The sequence below is a fragment of the Falco cherrug genome, chromosome 12 (genome assembly GCF_023634085.1).
Source record: "Falco cherrug isolate bFalChe1 chromosome 12, bFalChe1.pri, whole genome shotgun sequence".
Classification (NCBI taxonomy): Eukaryota; Metazoa; Chordata; class Aves; order Falconiformes; family Falconidae; genus Falco; species Falco cherrug.
In genome coordinates, this window is record NC_073708.1 from 4216668 (window position 1) to 4237852 (window position 21185).

At 44.1% G+C, this 21185-nt stretch overlaps 2 protein-coding genes across 4 annotated transcripts in view; one reads left to right on the forward strand and one right to left on the reverse strand.

Moving 5' to 3' along the window:
* The first annotated feature begins 7739 nt into the window (after positions 1-7739).
* Positions 7740-19075, forward strand: IVNS1ABP (influenza virus NS1A binding protein). Its single transcript, XM_005443317.4, has 14 exons — positions 7740-7892; positions 9221-9347; positions 9673-9842; positions 9927-10002; positions 10760-10933; positions 11322-11447; positions 12855-12962; positions 15077-15203; positions 15764-15988; positions 16143-16264; positions 16449-16575; positions 16665-16796; positions 16966-17139; positions 17622-19075. The coding sequence occupies exons 2-14, from the start codon at positions 9237-9239 to the stop codon at positions 17873-17875; spliced, it is 1926 nt and encodes a 641-aa protein (XP_005443374.1). The 5' UTR covers positions 7740-7892; positions 9221-9236; the 3' UTR covers positions 17876-19075.
* Positions 19076-19985: 910 nt separating this feature from the next.
* Positions 19986-21185, reverse strand: part of SWT1 (SWT1 RNA endoribonuclease homolog) — a 42040-nt gene continuing 40840 nt past the window's right edge. For all 3 annotated transcript variants that reach the window (XM_055724605.1, XM_014283292.3, XM_005443318.4), the window contains one exon: positions 19986-21183. In XM_055724605.1, coding sequence (XP_055580580.1) covers positions 21078-21183 — 106 coding nt within the window. In that variant the 3' untranslated portion in view covers positions 19986-21077. The remainder of the gene's footprint in view (positions 21184-21185) is intronic.

Below are 21185 nucleotides of genomic sequence, written 5' to 3' on the forward strand. Positions count from 1 at the left end.
GCGCCAGGAGCCCTTCACACCAGCGGGGGAACACCTAACACGGGCCGGACTTCGAACACCCCGGTTCACCAGCAGGGATGTTTTGAAGCTCCTTTGCCTAGCAAGATAGGATTTATTGTGAAAAATGTGTGTGTGGGGGGAATATTTGTCACCCAGCTGGGAAAACACCCATGCCAGAGTGGCTTGGGGTGCCGGAGCCTGAGGTGGCCCCACGCGCAGGGCAGGCTGCCAGGGAGTTTCCAGCATTAAATACGGTATTTTTTTGTTTAAGCAGGTATGGCGCCCTGCAGTACAGATCCCAGCGATGAGGGGGAAGTCATCGCTGAGGTCAAAAAGTGACCTCGGTTTTGAAAAACAAAATTATTAAGCCAGGTGGGCTTGTGGCCGAGAGCTACGGGCACCGAGCGCGCCGGCGGCACCTCATGGAAACATGGCGGGGCGGCGGCGGCTGCCCCTGGGCCCGCGCACTGCCTTCGGCCGCCCCCAGCCCCTCCAGCCGCCGGCGGCAGGGCCCCGCCGCGCCCCCCCGACCCGCCTGGGCAGCGGAGGGAGGGGCGCGGCCGGACTCGTTTCTCGGCGGAGCGATGCCGGCCGCCTCCCGCCCGCCCCGCTGGAGGCGGAGGGTTACGTGCGCAGTGCCGCGCCCGCGCAGGGGTGGTGCGCGCTGCTCCAGCTGGCGGCCGATCTGGCGGCGCCGCGCCCGCGCCTCCCGGTCCCGCTCCCGCCGCCCCCCTCGGCAGCGCCTCGCCCCGCTCTCCCTGCGCCGTCCGCTGCCTCTCCCCGGCGGGCTGGGGCCGCCTCTCCGTCTCCGCGGCCGCTTCCCCCTCAGTCTGGAGGCTCCCAATATGTACAGCGTCGTCTGCGCTGAGAGGCACCAGGTACGGCGGGGCCCCCGCGGGACGTCCCGGGCGGGCCCAGGCGCGGTCCGCGCCGGCGGTGAGGGGAAGGGCGGCGGCGTGGCGGGGGGCGGGCAGCGACCACGAGGCCGGGGGCGGTCGGGCGCTGCGGCCCCGCGGCTCTTTGTTCGCCGCTGGGCGCTGGCGCGGGGGCTGGGGGCGGCCCGGCCCGTGGCGCCGTGCCCTCCCCGCGCCCTCGGCGGGAGGACGGAGCCCCTCTGGCTCCGCGGCGTTTTGTTGCTTGTGTGGGGCCCGCTCCTCGGCGGCGGCCGCATCGCCGAGTTGCCGTGCGCGCCGCGGCCAAGTTGTGTGAAGGGCCTGAATGGCCTGAGACCCGTTCCCTCACGGCGGCCGAGCCTCGTCCCGCGGGGGGGGGGGGGGGGGGGGCGGCGGTGTTGCCGTGGCCCCCGGGCCCCCGCGGCCGGGGGGACGTGGAGGAGCCCCCAGCCCGGCGGCCCCCCCAGCCCGGCGGCCCCGGCGCTGCCCGGGCGGGTGCTGTGCCAAGGTCAGGCGGTGCCTGCGCGCCCTCCCCAGCGCGGCACCCTGCCGGAGCGCGGGGGTAACCGGGGGAGCGCAGGAATGCTGGACTTTAAAGCAATTAGCCACGTCGGGCTGAAGGAACGTGTGCTGACAGCTGGGTGCTAATGTCGTGGCCCACCCTGTCATCTGTACCGGTTCTGGGAAATAGGCGATAACACAGTGAAAAGAGCGGTTGTCAGTCCGCATCAGTGCTTCTGGAGAAAGGTGATGAGTGTGAATGACCAGAAGGTTTGGGGGTTTCATTTTTGCAGCGGGAGGGACAAATACAGTGCCTCCTGCCTGCCTGCACAAATTTCCAGCAGCTTTTTAGAATTTTTCAGAGGTGCGTCAAGGTAGAAAGAAAATACTTTTGCGTTACAGCGTCGCTGTTTCTTCACTCTGGATTCCCATAGACTTAAAACCTGAATTGGTTTACAGTTTCATGCATGTTGGAAAAATGTTGACGAACTGGGGCACAGGGCGGCCGAGTGGTGACAGACTAGTGGAAATTCAGTATCATGTCGCTCTCCTTGTTTGTCATGGTTTGCAAAGGGGAGGGTTTTTTATGTGTTCAGCGATGGGTGTGTAGACACCACACTTATTCTCTTCTGTCTGGGACCTACAAAATAAGAAACCAAGCCGGATGTGGTGCTTTGATGGTGAGATTGGTAACTTTAGAAAGCAGATTTTGTAGCCACAAGCCTCATTCCTGGATCACAGGATGTAACAGTCAGGGAATCCTTTCCAGTTAGGAAATGATGGGTTAGCTACCTTAAATAGATCTAATTTTGTTTTCCTTAGCTTGAGTCCTTAAGGAGCAGGAGACGGTAAGAAAGACAAAAACAGCTTGGAGGGGGGGGGGGGGGGGAGACAATGACAACACACAAACAAAAAAACCCCACCAGTTTGCTGTTTTTGTGACAGATGTTTGAAAACCTGTGGGAAGGGTGTGTTAGCAGAAAAAAAAACCCATATGGAGAGGGAAAAAAAAATAAAAGGAAAGAGCTCAGATTTTAAGAGTCATGTGAGGCAGAAGGTAGAGAAAGAGGTGTAGATAAAGACTATTACAACAAAAAAGTGTAACGGTGGAGAAGAGGAAACGGAGAACCAGTATGCAAGGGGATGTAATGGGGAGTGCTAAGACAGTGAAACAGTGTATCAGAAGCGTGGGGGGATGGCATTGGAAGCCAGTACTAAATGGGCAGCTGGTGTGTTACAGCTGAGTTGTAGTTGAAACAGCAGTAACATTCAAGCATAAAACCTACTTCTCATAAATTTTTAAAGTCTACATACATAAATGTGTGTTTGAAAGAGCCCTCTAGGCTTGCTCTCTATAGAGGACAGTCCAAGTATTACATCTTCTTGGATTGCATGTAAAATATTTCGGAAAATGACTGTAGTACTTTTTCCTTCCCCTTCAATTCTTAACCGGTGACAGCAAATATTCTTTCCCTCTCCCTTCACTGTGGGGGTGGGAGCACAACTGAGGCTGCTTTGCGGTGAAGTAGAGCAATTTTGTTTACAAGTCATTGTTATCAATGAGACTAAATCTTTGGTAGAAAGTTACTGAAAAGTGAATATGCAAAATGAAAGTAATATGAATTCTATGAGTCTTATTTTAAATCACCGGTATAGAGAAGTTGAGCCTGTGTAGTGGTGTAAAGTATGTTGCTGTAGGTCCTGGTCCATGATGTTTTGCCCAAATGCAAACTCAGACATGAAAAGATGAAGTTATTTTTTACCATAAATAAATGCTAATGTATGAAAGAAAATCTTTGTGGACGTCTGGTTTTATCTGCTGATACAGGTAATGGAACTACGAGTAGTTGCAGCTGTGACCTACATTTCTTCTGAACTGGGCTGTGAAAAGCCAGAAAGCCCTTAGCAACTAAAAAGCATCAACTGTGGTGTTAAATTTCATTTTTGTTTCACTGTTTCCCATGAGTGTCAATCAAGTGTCCATTATTATATCAACAAGTATTGACTTCTAATCAAAAAATAAAAAGTATCTCCCCCAAGTTAGCAGTTTACTTGTGAGTAGAAGAGGTAATAACTTAATCTGACAAAAAAAGCTTGTACAAAATTTGCACAAAGTAAGGGCTTTGTTTACTTTTTAAAATTAAATACTGCACATGGAAAGTACCAACGGACTGTACTAAAGATGAGAGTTCTTAGACGGGAGGAAAAATAAATACTGCCTGTGTTGTTAGGTCATGGGTAAGGTGACTTTTGCCTCAGTAGGTGGCTCTGGGACCTGTTGTCTTGGTACTTCACCTGAGACCACAGTTCATACGTGCCCTGAAAGTGGCTCTGCAGTGGAGAGTCCTGGGGCACCATAATGGTTTTTAGATCTCAGAGAAATTTGAACACCAAGTGTTTTGCAGCATGTTTTTTAAATGTTGGAATGTTTTCTGCAGTGAACAACTGTGTAAAAAAAAAAAAAGGGGGGGGGGGAGGGGCATGAACAGATCCTAAATCCTGAACACAAGTAACAATTTCAAGTGTATTACTCTACGACGTTTTTTGCTCTCGTAACTGAACTATTTCCGTAGTAGTTGCAAGATAAATGTGAGAGGATAGTGTAGTGAAGGATGAGAAGACATTATTTAGGTGAGTAGTCTTAAATGCATCTTTAAACACGTATACAGTGAAATGGAAAGATGAGTTTAAAGGGGGAAATTTCTCTCCTGGAGTTCAGTGCAGTGAATCTCTCAGAGTGTATTATGAGCTGTGACTCTTCCATGGTCCAGTGGTAGATGTATGTAGCAAATGAGAATCTCAGTCTGTGCATGACAATAAGTGTTTAGGAAACACAATTATTACAACACAATTATGCTTACATCGAGCAACTGGGCTGACATTTGAGACCGACATTCCTCTGCCTTGGTACAGCCCTGTCATTCAAATGCACCGTGTGAATGCTTCATGGCTTCTGGCCTGTCTTGGTCCTCTGCAGTATTACACCTAGTGTGAACGACTCTTGATTGAAGGTGGTGTCTCCAGGCTCAACACCAGTATCAATCTTTAAGAGCAAAACTAGAATGGAAATCCAGAGTTTATATATCACTCTTATTTTTTGCTTCATCATAAAGATAACTGCAGGAAATAGGCTTGCTCTCAAGTAAGAATTTTCTCAGTGGAATGTGGTATTCTTATTCTGGAATGCTAATTCTTTAGGTTTAATGTGTTTAAATAAGTGCATTTTGATGGAGCTGAAAAGTAATCATTTTCAAGTAATCAAAAAGCTGAAAAGTAAACAAAGCCATTCATGCTTTACCTGGCTGACAGTGATCTGTGAACATCACACTTGGTTTTAAAAAATACAGAATCCTGGAAAATTATTAAAAAAGCCACTGATAGTCCTTGATCTGATGAACTATAAGAGTATAAGCAAGGGGGAAAGGTAATGACAAAGTGATTTAGTTTTTTTAAATAATTTAAAAAAGGAATTTGTTTGCTGTATCTGTTTATAACCTTTAATGCAGAAAATGCTGCATTCTTGGCTTTTTGTTGAATTTTGGCTGTTTGGCTTTTGTTTTAGCAGTAGTATACCAAACCAAAAGGAATGTGGAAAGTAATGAATGTGCTTGTGCTATTTAATGTCATTTTGAGTAGTAATATTAGCTATGGTTCACACTCAACAGTGTTGAAACCTTCTGGCAATAATTAAGACATACAAATTCCTAGATACTCAGATTGGACAATACTATTAGGTGCATAAATGCAAAATGTATAGGTTTTCACCTCATGCACAAAGGGGGACCTTAAAAGACAAGCCTTCTGTTTCAATGCAGAATTATTTGGGATGTCCTGTTTAGGTCTTGAAGGTCATAAGCAAGTACGTCAGGCAAAGTTAAAACACTGCACTTGAAAGAAAGTTCTTCCGTTACAGCAGAATGTGACAAAACGTACCCAGAGATGTAAACTGAGTGAGGATGATCCTGGAATTTAGTTGAAATTGTTTGAATAGTTGTCGTGTAACTCAAAATCCCACCCCCCAAAGCCTCAGTACTGGTAATTAACAGCAATCCTGATTAATATTGAATGGGGGAATGCATAATGTTATGTGTGAGCAGACACTGTCTGAGCTGTGGTACCAATATACATTTAATTTGCTTTGGGAGTTGTGTACCTCTGCTTGGTTAACAACAAAACTTCTTTAAGAGATCTGTCAGTTGAGAAGAAGCTGGTTTAAGACCAGCGTGAGCACAGTGGATAATCTGATGTGTGGCTTTCTGCTCAGAATCTAGCAAGTGGTGGCTGGGTTGGTCCAAGCCTTTTCACCAAAATTGTCTGATGCTGCACCAATCATCCATTGCACTCCTGTTTAGATGGCTCCTGTAGTTTGCATTTGGCTAGGTGAGTGTAGCTGTTGTGTCTGGGTAATTCCTACAAACAGTAATGGAAGGTTTAAAACCTGAAATGATAAAGTTGGAGGTCTCTTGGTGGTAATTCTTTTGTACATTTGTGGATGGTCTTGGTAAAGCCTAACTTCTAATAAATTCTTATAACCTTACAAGGTAATTCATTGCAACACTTCTGTTGAACTCATACCTCTGCATCCTTGAACAACAGAATGTTTCAGTCAAGGTGAATCTTTGGGGAAAGTGTGGACATCAGACTGGTTTGCTTCTGTTTTTGAGAAGTGAAACGTGTTGATTGCTTTAGAAACTGAAGCATTTGTACCAGTTGTACCAACAAGAGAAGTGTTGCCTTCCAAACGCTTAGTTAAATAGTATTTGGCAAATAGAGCTTGGGTGCAGTTTCATAACTTGCCTGTAGGATTATAAAAAGAACATACATTTCATCTTTGAGATTTTTTTTTTTCCCCAGCAAAGCATGCTGACGTTGAAGCTGTGGATGGGCAGCTATACAAATAGGCTGGAGAAGGCTGGAGTCCCCAGGGCAGCATTCCTGTAGCCCTCCCTGCATTCAGGGATGCTGTGTTACAGAGGGGCAGCGCTGCTGCTCTGGAGCAGTTGTTTCCTTCTTGAGGTGTATGCGTTTGTGTCTGTTCTAGTAGCCAAACTTAATTCACATGAATTCTTTTGACACTGTTATCTGCTGGCTGAAATGTCCTGTCTTCACAGTTGCAAGAAGCTGTGAAGGATGCAGTTTTCCTGTGGAGCTGGGGGGGGGGGGGGGGGGGGGGGGATAATGCCCCCAGTGGCTCTGGGGAACAGGCCTTGCACTTGAGCTGCTGATCTGCTAGAGACCACGGGAGGTACAGTTCCAGCCAAAATGATCCCGTGCCATGGGTTCGCGAGGCTCTCCTGCCTACAACATAGGTGACTGCTACTTTTTGACGAGGAGAAATGAGCTGCACCTATTTTTAGGAAACCTGATTCCTGATGTGGCATTTATTCTGTGGATACAAATATAGTTTTGGAACTGCAGAGGGCAACTCAAGTGGATGAAGTGATCAATGTTTTCCTGAGGTGGCATCAGGGTCATGGAAAGTTCCAGAGTGGGTGTTTATTGCCTGTTCCCTCCCCGCTGCTGCTCCTCCTCTTCTCCCCTCCCTGAAAACCCCTGGCATAAACAGCCCACCCGCATGCAGAATCCCAACAAAGCTACCCCAGTCTGCACTGCCAGTGCAGAACGTGGTCAGAACTTACAGATTCTGTCTGCCGGGTAGCAAAGAGACTCTTTATCAAAGAAACCTGTCACTAAGTTAGTGATTTCTGACCTTATAATTTCTTTCTGGAAGTACCAGCAACTGAAGACATGCCCAGTCATTTCAGACATGTCCTTAATCCACCTTCAGTCCATTTTAGGCATTCAGTAGAAGAAGGATATAAGTAGATGACTACAGGAAAAGCAGAAGGTAGGAGGCATGTGGATTGGTTTCTTTTTTGAAATGTAGTAATTTTTGTTCTGTTACTTAAGAGTTACCTACTTGTGTAAGCAAGCAGTACTGGTCTAGATCTAGGAAGGGCTGAAGGTTAGAGTTGGTAAGGGATTGTCTGAAAATGGAATTCAGCTGTTCTGACTTTTTCTTTAAGCTCTAATTTAGCCACTTTCTTGTCTCCATGGGTATAAAAATTGACGTGGTTGACCTCTTGTTAGGCATGAGAATGTATTGGTGTCATTATGGAATTTTTCAGGCTGTTGGGAAGAAATACTCATTTGAGTCAGGAACTTCTACTTTAAGACACCATTAAACTTTCATCTGATACATGGTAGTACTATTTCTTGTCCTTATTTGATAACTTCTCCTTTATTTCAGATTATGATGCATGATTATCACAGAAGAAATTCATGTCTATAGCTGTTAAGGACTTTATTACATCATCTTCAAGCCTGATAGTTTTGGAACCCATATTGCAGCTGCAGGGACACATCTGCTTTTGCATTTCAACAAACATCTTCCCTGTCAGAAGATACTGAAACTGAAGTGCTCTGTTTTAACACAGTAATACCATTGGATTATTTTAAGATCTCCCAGTTAAAAATTCACAGTAATAGATTTGCTAGGTAAGTTGATACCGTTAGCTGCATATGCAATAGTTAATACTTTTGTTGAAATTCTGTGACTTTAAAACTTTGCTGTCCTTTTTTTAATAAAAGGAAACAAATGAAACTGTATACAAATTGATAATGATCTTTGTAAGTAAGATTAGCGTTGCCAGTTTAGGGTCAAATGCTTTCAGTAGTAAGTGAATTTAAAATAAATGGATTAATACTAGAATTATTTTGTGTGGCGCTTGCTATCTTTATTACTGATTTTTGCTATCCACTTTTTCTATTTTGGGGAGTTCCTTGTTTAGTCTGATCTTCAGAATTTTCTTAAGCTTCAGATAGAAATATGAATTATTGCTGGTAACGTTAGTAGCATATCCCACATACCTTCCTTTAAAATCTTAAGAGGAAAGTGTATACTTTTGCATATGTTAGCAGCTCAAACTTACAAATTTGATTTATTTGGTTGTTTTTTGAGTTGCTATTTCAAGTTCATTAGTTCACCTCTGGGTCATGTTTTAGTCTTCTTAATTAGCTTCCTATTTGGGAAGTGGACTTTTCCTAAAAGTGCTTAACTAAAAAAAGAATCAATTAAATGAGCTATAAAATAGCTTCCAAATTCAAAAGTTAAGTTTCTTGAAGTTATTTTTCCAGTCTTGGTCCAATTTACCTGAGGTGGTGTGTTTGTATATGGTATGGGTAAGACCTTCAGCAGAAGTTATTTTAGTTTCGTGGTGGCTTAAAATACATGATGGTGGTTCAGAATATATTTAATTCTGTTCTGTTGGTGCTAATGTTCTTTCATGACTTCCAGCTACTCTAGCTATGGAAATAATTTTGTCTCATTTTGAGTAATGACTTGAATATTTTAATCTGCTTCACTAGTTACTTAAAATTCTTGGGTCTGTGCAAAAAATGATGCTGACCAGTATGACAGATTTCATGCAGTGAGCAGAAAACAGCAATGAATCCACCAAATCTGATCTTTACCGAGGGGAAAATGAAGCTGCTTTTGTAATTCAGTGGTTTCCAACTTGCCCCCCCCCCCCCCCAGAGGTACCACAGGTTGAGCATGGAGTTTTGAAGTTGGTACCTACCGAAGTGATGTGGCTAAATTAAAAGTTGGGGCCTCAATCTCTGAAAATAATTAATCCAGTCAATCCAAAGGACTGTTGTCAACATGTACTCATCAGCAGTAGTAGTCTTCCAGGCTTTTTTTGAGATGGGTTTTGTTTATTTTTTTAAAACTTCCCATGAATGTTTGTTTGCAAGCAATGTGTTAATAGTACTTCTATACTGAAGGAAAATGTTGTGTCTATAAACTTCATATATTCTGTTTTTAGCCAGACCAACACCAAAATGATTCCTAATGGATATTTGATGTTTGAAGATGAAAACTTCATCGAGTCTTCTGTTGCCAAACTAAATGCCTTACGTAAAAGTGGTCAGTTCTGTGATGTCCGTCTCCAGGTACCTTTTTTCTGTCTGAGTATGATGGTTGAATATGGTGGGGGTTTTGTTACACTATGCTGTGTACCTCATTGATTGTGAGGCATGGGTTTAGAATCTGATTTTTCTGAAAAATGAACACTTAAAAAAATAATCAGATATACTTTGAGAGAGGCAATGCTAACATTTTTTTTCAGCTGACATAAATTGAAGACCATATTGATTTGAAAAATTGATTTGAACTGTGACGTTCACTCGGGTAGGCTTTTATACTATTATTATACAAGTGTGCTTAAAATAAAAATCTTACCAGTGTGTGCGTTTCTTATTTGTGTTTTAAATAAAGGTATGTGGACATGAGATGTTGGCGCACCGAGCTGTGCTAGCTTGCTGCAGTCCCTACCTGTTTGAAATCTTCAATAGTGATAGTGATTGTCATGGAATTTCCCATGTTAAATTCGATGATCTCAATCCAGAAGCTGTTGAAGTTCTGTTGAACTATGCCTATACTGCTCAGTAAGTAGTTTTCACAGAAACCAGAGAGAGTAGACTTGAATTTAAAAAATCAAAGTAACAAAGAGAATTTTCTTTCTTTAACAGGTTGAAAGCTGATAAAGAACTGGTGAAAGATGTATACTCTGCAGCAAAGAAGTTGAAGATGGAGAGAGTTAAGCAGGTGCAGTTCTCAGCTCTTCCATTATTCCATTCCTTTTTCTCAGGCTGACAGCTTTATGGTTTTTGGTGTTAATGAGACAGAAAATGATGATTCTGTGGGAAAAGTACTTGGCAGATAAGCTTCTTTAGATGTTCATTAGCATTGTATTGATTTGAGTGACATCAGTTTGTATTGGCTTCCACTCGTGTTATCTTTGTGCTGAAGGGTTCTCTGAAGTTAGGTTCTGTATTTGTGCACCTGTATAAGCAAAACAGCTTCTGAATCATAGCCGGTTGCTTACTTTCATGTTCATGGAAGCGGTGGTGTGCTTTGTTGCATTGGGAGGTGTAATTAAACCTGTAAATCTGTGGCAGTGTTACGTGGGAAGAAAATCCACATGCTCCTGAACATAAGTTTTGTAGCGCTTGGCTTCACACGTGCTTACTTTTGCCCCAAACGGGGCTACCTTTGACAAGGGAACTGGGATTCTTATCTTCGCTTGACTGCAGATAAGTAGTTTTGAATAGGTGATCAACAGAAAAGCACGGGGTCGATGTATACGTGAGTAGCTTTCAGATGTGTATGATTTTTTTCATATATGCATATTTGTATGGAAAGCAATGTTTCATTTACAGCTGTAAGCACAGGGAGGGCGGGATGACAACAGTCACTATTCTGCGGTTAGAAAACAGCTGTTGCTGTGTGTTGGGACAGATAATGTAAATATATTAAAAATTTGTCTACTTGTAAACTAAGATGTAACCTTTTTTCTTAACAGGTTTGTGGCGACTATTTGCTCTCCAAGATGGATGTTCAGAGTTGCATCTCTTACCGAAACTTTGCAAGTTGTATGGGAGACTCACGTTTGTTGAACAAGATCGATGGCTACATTCAGGAACATCTTTTACAGATCTCAGAACAGGAAGAATTTCTCAAACTTCCACGGTTAAAGGTTAGCTTAAGTTTGTAGGTTTCCTTCTGGTATGTGATTGCCAAAAAGCAACCTAAGGAGCAACTGTTACAGCTTCTTTTTTGGGAGTACGAAAACTTGGCGTACTGACTTTACTGACAATGTGCGAATCCTGGATCTCTATAATGTTCATACACCATGAACCTTAACTGTCGAGCATACATACTGTCATCCCCTCTAAGCATAAAAACTGCAGTGGTACTTAAATGTGCTTCCTAGTTTCAGTGGCATTGGCTGAAAGCTCCTCGTAGGTGAAGTTTTCTAGCTCTGTGGTAAAGTGAGAGTAATGCTCACTACGTGAAGTCCAGTATGCTACAAATACAAGGGTAATACCTATAGAGTAAATCATCCTTTTCTGTTCTCATTCAAGCTTGAAGTAATGCTGGAAGACAATGTTGGCCTACCCAGCAACGGCAAATTGTACACAAAGGTAATCAACTGGGTACAGCGCAGCATCTGGGAGAATGGAGACAGCCTGGAAGATCTCATGGAAGAGGTTAGTCTTTAAGAAAATGGGAGTAAACGTCTTTTTTTCTTTTTTTTTTTTTTTTTTTTCCCTTTAAAAAATTTAATATGAAGGATGATCCCTTTTTCTTTTTTTTTTTTTAATTTTTTTCACTTTTTTAACTGTGACCCTAAAGAATTTAAATTTTACTGTAGGTACCCCTAAGCTGAGAAACTGGGGGGGTGTTCAGGTGAGCTGAATGAACTGTTCAGTCTGGTCTTCCGCTTTCCTTTTTTGCTCACTATGTGCTGTATAGTAACCTGAAAGTGGCATGTATCTTGCTGTAGAATTGGGGAGGTGGTACTGAAACTTGCTGTAGATTCTTGATGTTTTCCTTTGCAGGCTTTGCTTGTAAATGCGAAGTAGGTAAAAGCTTCTAATGGTTGTTCCTCCCCATTGATTTATCTCCCCATAGGTTTATTAACAAAACTAGGATACCAAGGCTGAAGAACCAAGAAGAAACCTCAAGTGTATTGACACGTACAGAAGCAGCAGTCCTGCCCCAGTTCTCCTAAGAAAATCCGCTGTGGGCAGAGAACGATGATGATGATTTAATGGTGTTTACTTACTCCTTTACAGGATACATTCTTTTGAAAGTTGTGTGTTATTAAATGGCTTTACTCATGAATACTAATACTAGATGTAGCCTGGGCAGTGTTTAATGGAAAAATTAGCGGGGAGTCTAAATTTTTAATTGGCTAGAGAAAATGGACTTTACAAAAACCCATGAAACATCAAAATTTTCCAAGTTTGTTATTACAAGCACGATAGATCTTCGGAAGCACTTGTATAGGCAAAAGTACATGTTGATACTGTTGTATATATTCTCAAGTGTGTATTTCCTCATGGAAAAACTCATTTTAAAAGCTTTGATCATGTTGAAATTCAGATGCATTTCACTGAAACAGTCGCACCTGATGTCTAATTGTGGACAACAGTTTCCTCCAGAACTTAAATTTGTGTTGTCTTCCCTCATTCCCATACCTTTCTTTTAGAGTTCACTGTTGGCCTCTCTTACCTTTTTCTGCTCGAGATAAGTATGTGTATTTTTCAAAGCAGAAAACTTGTTTGCGGGAGTAACGAAAATGCTTGCATGGGATTGTCAATTTGTGTAATTCTGCAAATTAATGTGCCTTTTGCTTGTCTAATGTTTCTGTGCTGGACAAACAGTAGACGTCCTTGGAAAACGAAGATTTCTCTCAAGCTGAGAAAGTAAGGAACCTTCATCCCATGTTTGAAGATTGCCACCATGACATCTGCTTCCTTTTAGTTTTGTCATTCTGCTAGATTGAGATGAGATGACGAGAAGTATGCTGGCGACTGCCTTTTGTAATCTGCCTGTAGCTAAGGGGCGGTGGAGACAGTAGCCACATGGGTATTCTGTTGTTGTTTTTGCAGGTTCAAACGCTGTACTACTCAGCTGATCACAAGCTGCTTGATGGAAATCTGCTAGATGGACAGGCTGAGGTGTATGGCAGTGATGATGACCACATTCAGTTTGTGCAGGTACAAATTGCAGACAGTCTCAGGTAACCCCAGATAGACTGGAGCAGTTTACAGCACACCTGAAGTCCTGTGTTCTGTTAGCAGAGAAAGCAGGAGTGGCTTTACTGCAAAAATATACAGCACGAAAGTATCTTTCTCGAAATTGCTGGAGGCGATGATTTAGTCTCTGCTTCTGTTTTTTCAGCAGACTGACCCTAAGCCTTTGCAAAGTGCTTTAGGTTTGACTTCAAAATAAATCCTAGGCTGTTAGAAGAAAGAAGAGGTAGGAAAGCACTCAGCTGTAGCAAGTCAGCTGTGGCTTTGTAGAGATACTCAAGAGACTGTAAAGAATTGCAGACTACATGGCTTCCAGTGGAGAATGTGTCTGTTAAATTTGGGCACAGAAAAAGATTCCAGATACAAGTCCTAAACCTTCAGCTGTCAGCATCCATTTCTGTTGTTCAGCTGCACTGGTAATGTGCAAGAGCAATTTTAAAAAGGAACTGTAGGTAACTTCTGATCTAGAGATAACTGATGCTTTGAACTGCACAAATCAGTCTTGGGCTTTTTGAGATAATTTTTTTTTTTTAGTATGTTCCAGCCAGATACAGTCATTCTCAATTCCTGAAAAACACAGCTTAGCAACATGGGGCTGTTTAAGAAACAAAGAATAAAAAAGGGCTAATAGATGTAAATTATCAGTTGCTTTATACAAATCAAGGTTGTTTAAATTCACTGAGTTAGAAGTAAATATATTGTAGGATTTTAATTCCTAACAGTGGAATGTGCTGGTACAAAAGTGTATTTCTTGAAAATTTTAGGTAATGTAAAGATCTCATCCCAGAACATGGACTTTAGAAGTGAAAAGAGAGGAAAATGAAAAGCCAGCTAATTTTCTAGTATCTTAATTGTTTTTAGTAAGCCTTCGCAGACTTTTCCACCTCTGGATACTACTTGTAATACTTAGAAGCTGAGAGGTGCACATTCAGAAAGTTCACTTCCAGAAATAAGGCCAAGAGTTCTGAAATTTTTTTCTTAAATCCTTTCTGATAATAAGAACAGCCCACTTCAGACATTGTAAACATTTGAGAGAACCAAGCCCAGAAAACCCACAGATGACAGTCCTGGAAAAACTGTAACTTTTAAATTGTTGAATTAAAAAAGTTTGTAATTTCTGTAACTGCTGAGGCAGTTTAAGCATAAGAGAATAAGCTGTAATTGGATGAAGATGCAGAAATAACAAAAATGCTATCCACAAATGAATTGATTTTCATGGTGAGTGGAGTATAGCAATCAAACTCTTCTGTCTGTGAGTTAGATGATGTATTTCAGAAGTCTTGTGACAGTTTCCATAGAGGTCAGGCTCCTGGGAACTGGGCAAGCACTGCAGACTTGGTACCGTGGTCCGAAACTTTGCTGCTGAGCAGAACAGACAGAAAGTTAACTTTCTGTGTTTGGCTGCTAGGATTCCGAAAAAGCCTGAACAACCCAGCCAACTGCTGTGTAATTTAAAATGTGAAATTTGCGGGTTTTTCTTAATTGAGTGAAATAATGTAAGCTACAGTATAAATGTAATTGAAGAAGAAAAGAAAGCAGAAGTCTCCTGTCATTGGGAATCATCAAGGGAGTAAAATCCAAGAAACAGCTAATCTAAGCACAGAGAGGAACTGAGGCGAAATTAATACGTCTTCAGGAACTGAAGAGCATAGTTAATTCACTTCCAAATAGCATTACATAATTAACTCCAGTTCCAGAAGCAGAGCTTGAGTGAGGCTTCTAGTTTGTAGATTGGTTCTCTCCAAGTGGATGCAGGTTTTTCCTTACATTTGAAAATCCTGCTAGTAACTCCAATGCTCTTCTAGGAACCTGAAATCGTTCCTAGACAGACAGCAGCAGTGTAAAGCTGCAGCTGCAGGATGAAATGAGCAGCAGGATAAGATGTAGGCTGGTTTTTGGCCGCTGTTGCTGAGTAGGCAAGATGTTCTGTTGAAAATATAGGTGTGCTATAAATGTTGCTCTGCGGAGGTGGTAGATGAAGTGTTCTCTGGAATAGTTATGTATTAGCTCAGAGAAGCAAAGGTAGAAGGAGGTGTAGTCTCTGGCTAGGTTTCTGTAGCTGCCTTTTGATTTTGCAGAAGAAGCCACCACGTGAGAATGATCACAAGCAGATTAGTAGCAGCTCCTCTGGAAGCCTTTCTCCAAATGCTACTGTTCAGAGTCCTAAACACGAGTGGAAAATCATTGCTTCAGAGAAGACTTCAAGTGAGTAACTGGGGCAGGGTTTGTCTCACAGCCGCATCTGGTATTGTGCGCCTACCTCCCGCTCCCTGGGCATTTCCTTCAACATCTGTAGGGAACGCAGAAGTGCTTTTTCTTACCGATGATGCAAATCCAGTAATTGGCTGAGTAATTCGTGCGAAGTTTCTAACATAACTGGGGCCAAACGGGGAACACTTCCATCTCAATTCCGTATTGACAGGGCTGTCCCAAATCCCGTGGTGTGTGTAACTTACACAAGTCCTAAGGAGACAGGCAGTCTCTAATTAATTAACAGAGCTATCTGCTGTGTGTGTGCAGGAGGAGACTTTCTCCTCAAATGTCTTCAGATTGCTGTCTTAATGTCCCTTGAGCACTGTATTAAGAATCTAAAACTCGTATTTTTCAGTAACTAGCCTAACACTTGGAACCAGTAACCAGAAAAAATGAAGTTTTCACACTTAGAAGGGGAGAAGCATGATCAGAAGACCCTAGTTGGCATTCACCTAAATTTAGCACCTGAAATTTCACTATATCGGTGGTCTCTCCTGTTTTCCTGATGACAGGTAACACCTACCTGTGTCTGGCGGTGCTGGATGGTGTGCTGTGTGTGATATTCCTGCACGGCCGTAACAGCCCTCAGAGCTCTCCCACGAGCACGCCGCGACTGCTGAAGAGTCTCAGTTTTGAGCTGCAACCAAACGATATCATAGAGAAGCCCATGTCTCCGATGCAGTATGCTCGGTCTGGGCTGGGCACAGCGGAACTTAACAGCAAACTGATCGCTGCAGGTAAAAGAAATAGCGATAAGTCTTTAAAAAAAGCTTGCTCAGCTGGGGGCAGGGGGGACAGCGACATATGTACGCTATATATTGCGGTCGGGTTCTTCAGCGTCAAAGCGGTTGGCCTTTGGAAACGCGCCACCATCTAACCTTTTGGTTTTAGGTGGATATAACAGGGAGGAGTGTTTGCGCACCGTGGAGTGCTACGATCCGCAGAAGGACACTTGGACTTTCATCGCGCCGATGAGAACGCCGAGAGCTCGGTTCCAGATGGCAGTCCTAATGGTGTGTGGTGGGTGCGGGTCAGGTGCAGTGGGACCTTACGTAAACGTAGGTGGGACAAACAGAGCAAACTTGACAGAACGGTAACAGAAGTGGCTTAACTGCAGTTACATGGTTACTACAGTGCTGATGATTCGGGTTGTTGCGTGCTGGGATGTGAAGCAGGTATGTATTTTTTTCCATTTAGGGGCAGCTCTATGTTGTGGGTGGGTCCAACGGTCACTCGGATGACTTGAGCTGTGGAGAAATGTATGAGCCAGAAATAGATGACTGGACTCCTGTTCCAGAACTGAGAACCAATCGCTGCAATGCAGGTAACATGTCTGCAGTTGTTTGATTGCTGGTGGTTTTTCCTAATTTATTCATTTATTAGCTTACTTATTATTCTTTCTGATATGAATAGGAGTCTGTGCCCTGAATGGAAAACTGTACATTGTTGGTGGTTCAGATCCTTATGGCCAGAAGGGACTTAAGAACTGTGATGTGTTTGATCCTGTAACGAAGTCTTGGACAAGCTGCGCTCCCCTTAATATCCGTAAGCGTGTTGTGCAGTTCAGGAGGGAGGAGGGGAAAGGGCAATTGCAAAACTGCAGGCTCAAACCCAACCCGAACAAAAAAAGAAAAACGGGTTAAATTTCCACTGCTGTGGCAAATTGTTAGTGCGTGACTTGGGCTGGGCTGTAACTCCTGGCGTTTGGTTGTAGGGAGGCATCAGTCTGCGGTGTGTGAGCTGGGCGGGTATTTATACATCATCGGAGGAGCAGAGTCCTGGAACTGCCTGAACAGCGTGGAGCGTTACAACCCTGAGAACAACACCTGGACCCTGATTGCGCCCATGAACGTGGCTCGGCGAGGAGCTGGAGTGGCTGTTCACGACGGTAGGCTTCCGCGGGCTGAAGTAACCTCTTGCGCTTGATGAATTGTTCATGTTAAGCTACAATACGAGTAGAATACCAAGCTGTGTTCCTCAGGGAGGAGACAATACAGTAAGAACCTGGCTATGCCTCCAATTTTAATTAAAAGCTGTAACCAGAAAACCAAAGAAACCTCTTTGGTTTTGTTTTGGGGCATTCACCCTCACTTCTTTCTTTTCAAAACATCACCATGCAGCTTGTAGAGCTGCATCTCTTTGAAGGACTTTGTGCTTACTCTGAAATAACTTCCAGCCAGCTCTAACGATCGAGACCGAAAGCAGGTCAGTGCTGTAACTTCAGACCTTGAATGAGGCAAAGGTTTCTGATGGAAAACCCGCACTTCCTCCGTTTTGGCGTAGCTTCTCTCCCCGGACAGGCAGCTGCGCTTGGCAGCGGGGCTGGTGCTCAGCAGTGAAGCATTCATTCACTTTCTTTCCTTTTGATAGGAAAACTCTTTGTCGGTGGAGGCTTTGATGGCTCTCACGCGGTGAGCTGCGTGGAGATGTACGACCCTGCGAAGAACGAGTGGAAGATGATGGGAAGTATGACTACGCCGAGGAGCAACGCCGGGATTACGACAGTGGCAAACACCATTTATGCAGTTGGGGGATTTGATGGCAACGAATTCTTAAACACAGTTGAAGTCTACAACCCAGAGTCAAATGAATGGAGCCCCTACACAAAAATTTACAAGTTTTAAGTGAATTAAATTCCTTTTTCAAACTAACAGGCTTAGTGATGTAATTGTGTTTCAGTAGAGGTACACATGTGAATAGGGTTGGGGAGGGCATAGATGTTGCTGACAGCAACACAGAGCTTTTGCATATTGCATATTAATGTGCTGTACATATTTGTTTTGGAAAGAATATCGAGATGAAGGGGTTTTTGTGTATTCTAGAACTTTGGGTTAGGGTTTTTTTTTTTAAAAAAGATTTTGAAGATAATGCAAGAGAAACTAGACCTGGCATATCATTTCAGGAGCTTCCCCCAGTGTTCGTTTTGTCACTGCACATTAAATGACTTCTCCTGTAGGATGTGTTCTTCGGGCGGGAAGTGTAAGGGTTACGGGGGATAGTTTTTTTTCATCAGGCCTTGTTTTCCTTCAGTAACTGGAACAATCTGTAACAAGAAGCCTTATTTAAATAGATATAATGGCTATTTTTTTTATTAAAAGAAGCTGACATGCCTGCCAATACCTTATCTTTTATGATTGCCTTTTTATAACAGTTTTTATATACTCAGCAGAGTATTTTACCTGTTGACATGAAGATGGCAGAGAAATGGTTATTGAAGCAAAGAGACAACCTTGGAGTTCATGGAGACCGAGCGGGCCAACTGCCTGCCCACTGTGTGTGAGCTGCTGGGCTTCTGCCTCTGCTGCACTCTCGTCACTTAGTATGCAACATCTGTGCTCGAGCTGAATGGAGTTTCTGAACATAACATAGCTGTGACTTTCTAGGATGGGAAAATGATTTTGGCTCCACATATTTTGACAAAAAAAGCGGAGGGTGCTTTCTGTACAGCAGTTTTGTTACTATGGGCGAGCTAACCTTTGTAAAACAAAAACTTCAGTGTGGGGGTTTTCTCATGGTTTTTAAACTCTTGCCCGTTGGCAACAAAAATGTATTCATCTGGTTAGTAACTGTCTTAAGTTTATTTTTCTAATACTACCACTTGGAAGTGTGATAGAACACAAATAACTTGATTTTGTATGTGCTCATAGTACTATGTTTTAGTTCACTTTCTCTATTCATATGGCTAAACACTGGTTAGGATGACTTGGTGTCTCATGTGTAGTGCTGCACATTAACTGCTGGTGCCAAACGCGCACTGCCTGCTTGCTGCCGCCGCAAACACATTAAAGGTACCTTGTGGGAAACCCGTGTACCACAGCATGGCAGTGACGTGTCTGTGTCCTCTTCTTTAACGAGACAGGTTACAAACAGGCATTTGTAATATTAAAACAAACATTGGGAATGGATGAAGCTACCAGACAACGGAGGTAGGGTGGCTAACTGCCTCCCCGGGGGCAGGAACAGGGAGGGGGAAGGGCTGCGTCCAGCTCCTGCAGTTTGAGAGTTACACATTTCTGGAGGGGGAAGGGCCTGCAGCATGCAGCCAGTGCGGGCTCCTAGGGAACCACTGCTGTTCCCTCGGGGAGATTTACCTACTTCCAGGCTGCTCTCAGGATCAGTTTACTAAAGGCTCTGTGCAAACTGGAGTGTGGCGCTCCAAGGGCACGCTGAGGAAAGGGGAAGGAAAAAAGCGCACAACGCCGCTGCAACAAACCAGCTGCTCCTGCTGTAAGGAGCTTCATTGTGCCTGTCCAGCTGTGGGCTGCAGCATTCATCAAGCAGCTTCAGGAAACACAGGCTACACCAGGGATGGTGCCAGGGCCAGGGCGCGTCCTCCTCTGTGCTCCCTAGGGCTGTCCCACCGCCCCGGCAGCAGGCCTCTGCTGGAGTTGTGGCCCAGAGCCCCAGGCCGTCCCGCTGAGGGGGCAGGAACCCCAGGCCAGGCCAGAGGAATGAAGGGTGATTCCCAGCTGTAAAGCTGGGAGCATTCCAACAGGGAAAGACTCCCTGCCACCGTAAGGTTACCTTAGCAAGCACCTAAGCAAGTGCAGGTGCTTGCCCCACGCCTGGGGGGTAACAGCACGAACGGACACAGCCCGTCACGCGAGCTCTGCCCCAGCAAACCCCCCAGCCCCTTCCCTGCCTTTCAAGCGTCTGGGAGCAAGAACTGCACCAAGCTCGCACCCCCTGCAACCGGGCCACGCGGAAACACAGCTCTTCAAAGAAACTGCCATGTAGAATTAACTGCTGTTTACCATAATAATAAATTGCATTTTTACAAGAAAGATTTTTACAAATACATCCAAAAGTTAATACGAAAATAAAACACTTCTAGACCTTTGCCAGTCATCTCAGCTCTGTACAAATACATACATAGAAGAGGTAGCTTCAAAGGCCACAGCAGCACTGAAAATGGCTTTTAGGAAGTGTCACGGACTTAAAAGCAGTTTGGGAAAGCAACAAAGAGGATGCTCACACAGAGATGCTGCCTGGAGAGCAAAGGCGAGAAAAGTCACTGTGTAACCCAAAGAGGACAACCGCTTGTGCCTTTACAAGGGCAGGTAGCAGAAGAGAAGGGTGAGGAGTTCTTCAAGAGTGCTGCTCACCGGCTGCCACAGCATGGGGATTCAGTAGGTGTTGTAACAAAGGAGAAAGATCCTTTTTGTCTGAAAAGAGGCCCAGGACAAAGACACCTGCACAATGTGGTGTTTTTTTGTTTTGTTACTAAAAAAGAGCATCAATCCATTTCTCCCCCAGTTCTATTTCCTCTCTTAAGCCTTACAGTTCACTACACAGGATACACACATTGCACCTGCACTGCAGTCCTCCACGCCCATAGGGGCAGCAAGCATACCGGGCATCTGCCTGCCCTTCTGTCCTTTCAGACCCCTGGGTGTCACTATATACGTTGTTTTTTTCCCCACCTCGCTTGTCACTTCTAAAGTATCAGCGAAACAAATGCTTTACATGGATCTTCCCTCACCACCATCGCCAGATCTAGCTCCTCACGTCAACTGCTGGAATTGACACCACCAGCCCAGCACATCTGCTGTGCACCAAACCAGCTGGATCCATCCAGAGTCCCTCACTTGAGACAACAAGTTCTAGTCCCTTGCAATTCTTCGCAGACATCCTGACATTAACGCACATAGGTAACCAGTTGGGTTTTTTTTCCTTCAACTCAAATATGAAAACAGCACCATTGAGAAAAATATTTTGGAAGGTTTTTTTGGCTTCTCACATGACAGACCCCAGAGGAGTTCGGCTCCGCTTAGACAAGGAGAATGCAGGGGATGAACACCGCAGCTCCAAACCTTGACCCAGAAGTCACAGCCAGCCCCTGTTCTTGGCCTCCATGTGAACTGATGCGTGACACTGCTTAATTGTGTGCTCCAGCTGGGCCAGCTGGCAACATCCAACTTCCAACCTTTCCCT

Bases quoted from the DNA above. Each gene is read 5' to 3' on its own strand.
- IVNS1ABP (XM_005443317.4), top strand. From the start codon at position 9,237: ATGATTCCTAATGGATATTTGATGTTTGAAGATGAAAACTTCATCGAG. The intron at 11,448-12,854 runs GTTAGTCTTTAA...TTGTTTTTGCAG, and splicing joins TGGAAGATCTCATGGAAGAG to GTTCAAACGCTGTACTACTC. The intron at 12,963-15,076 runs GTACAAATTGCA...TTGATTTTGCAG, and splicing joins ACCACATTCAGTTTGTGCAG to AAGAAGCCACCACGTGAGAA.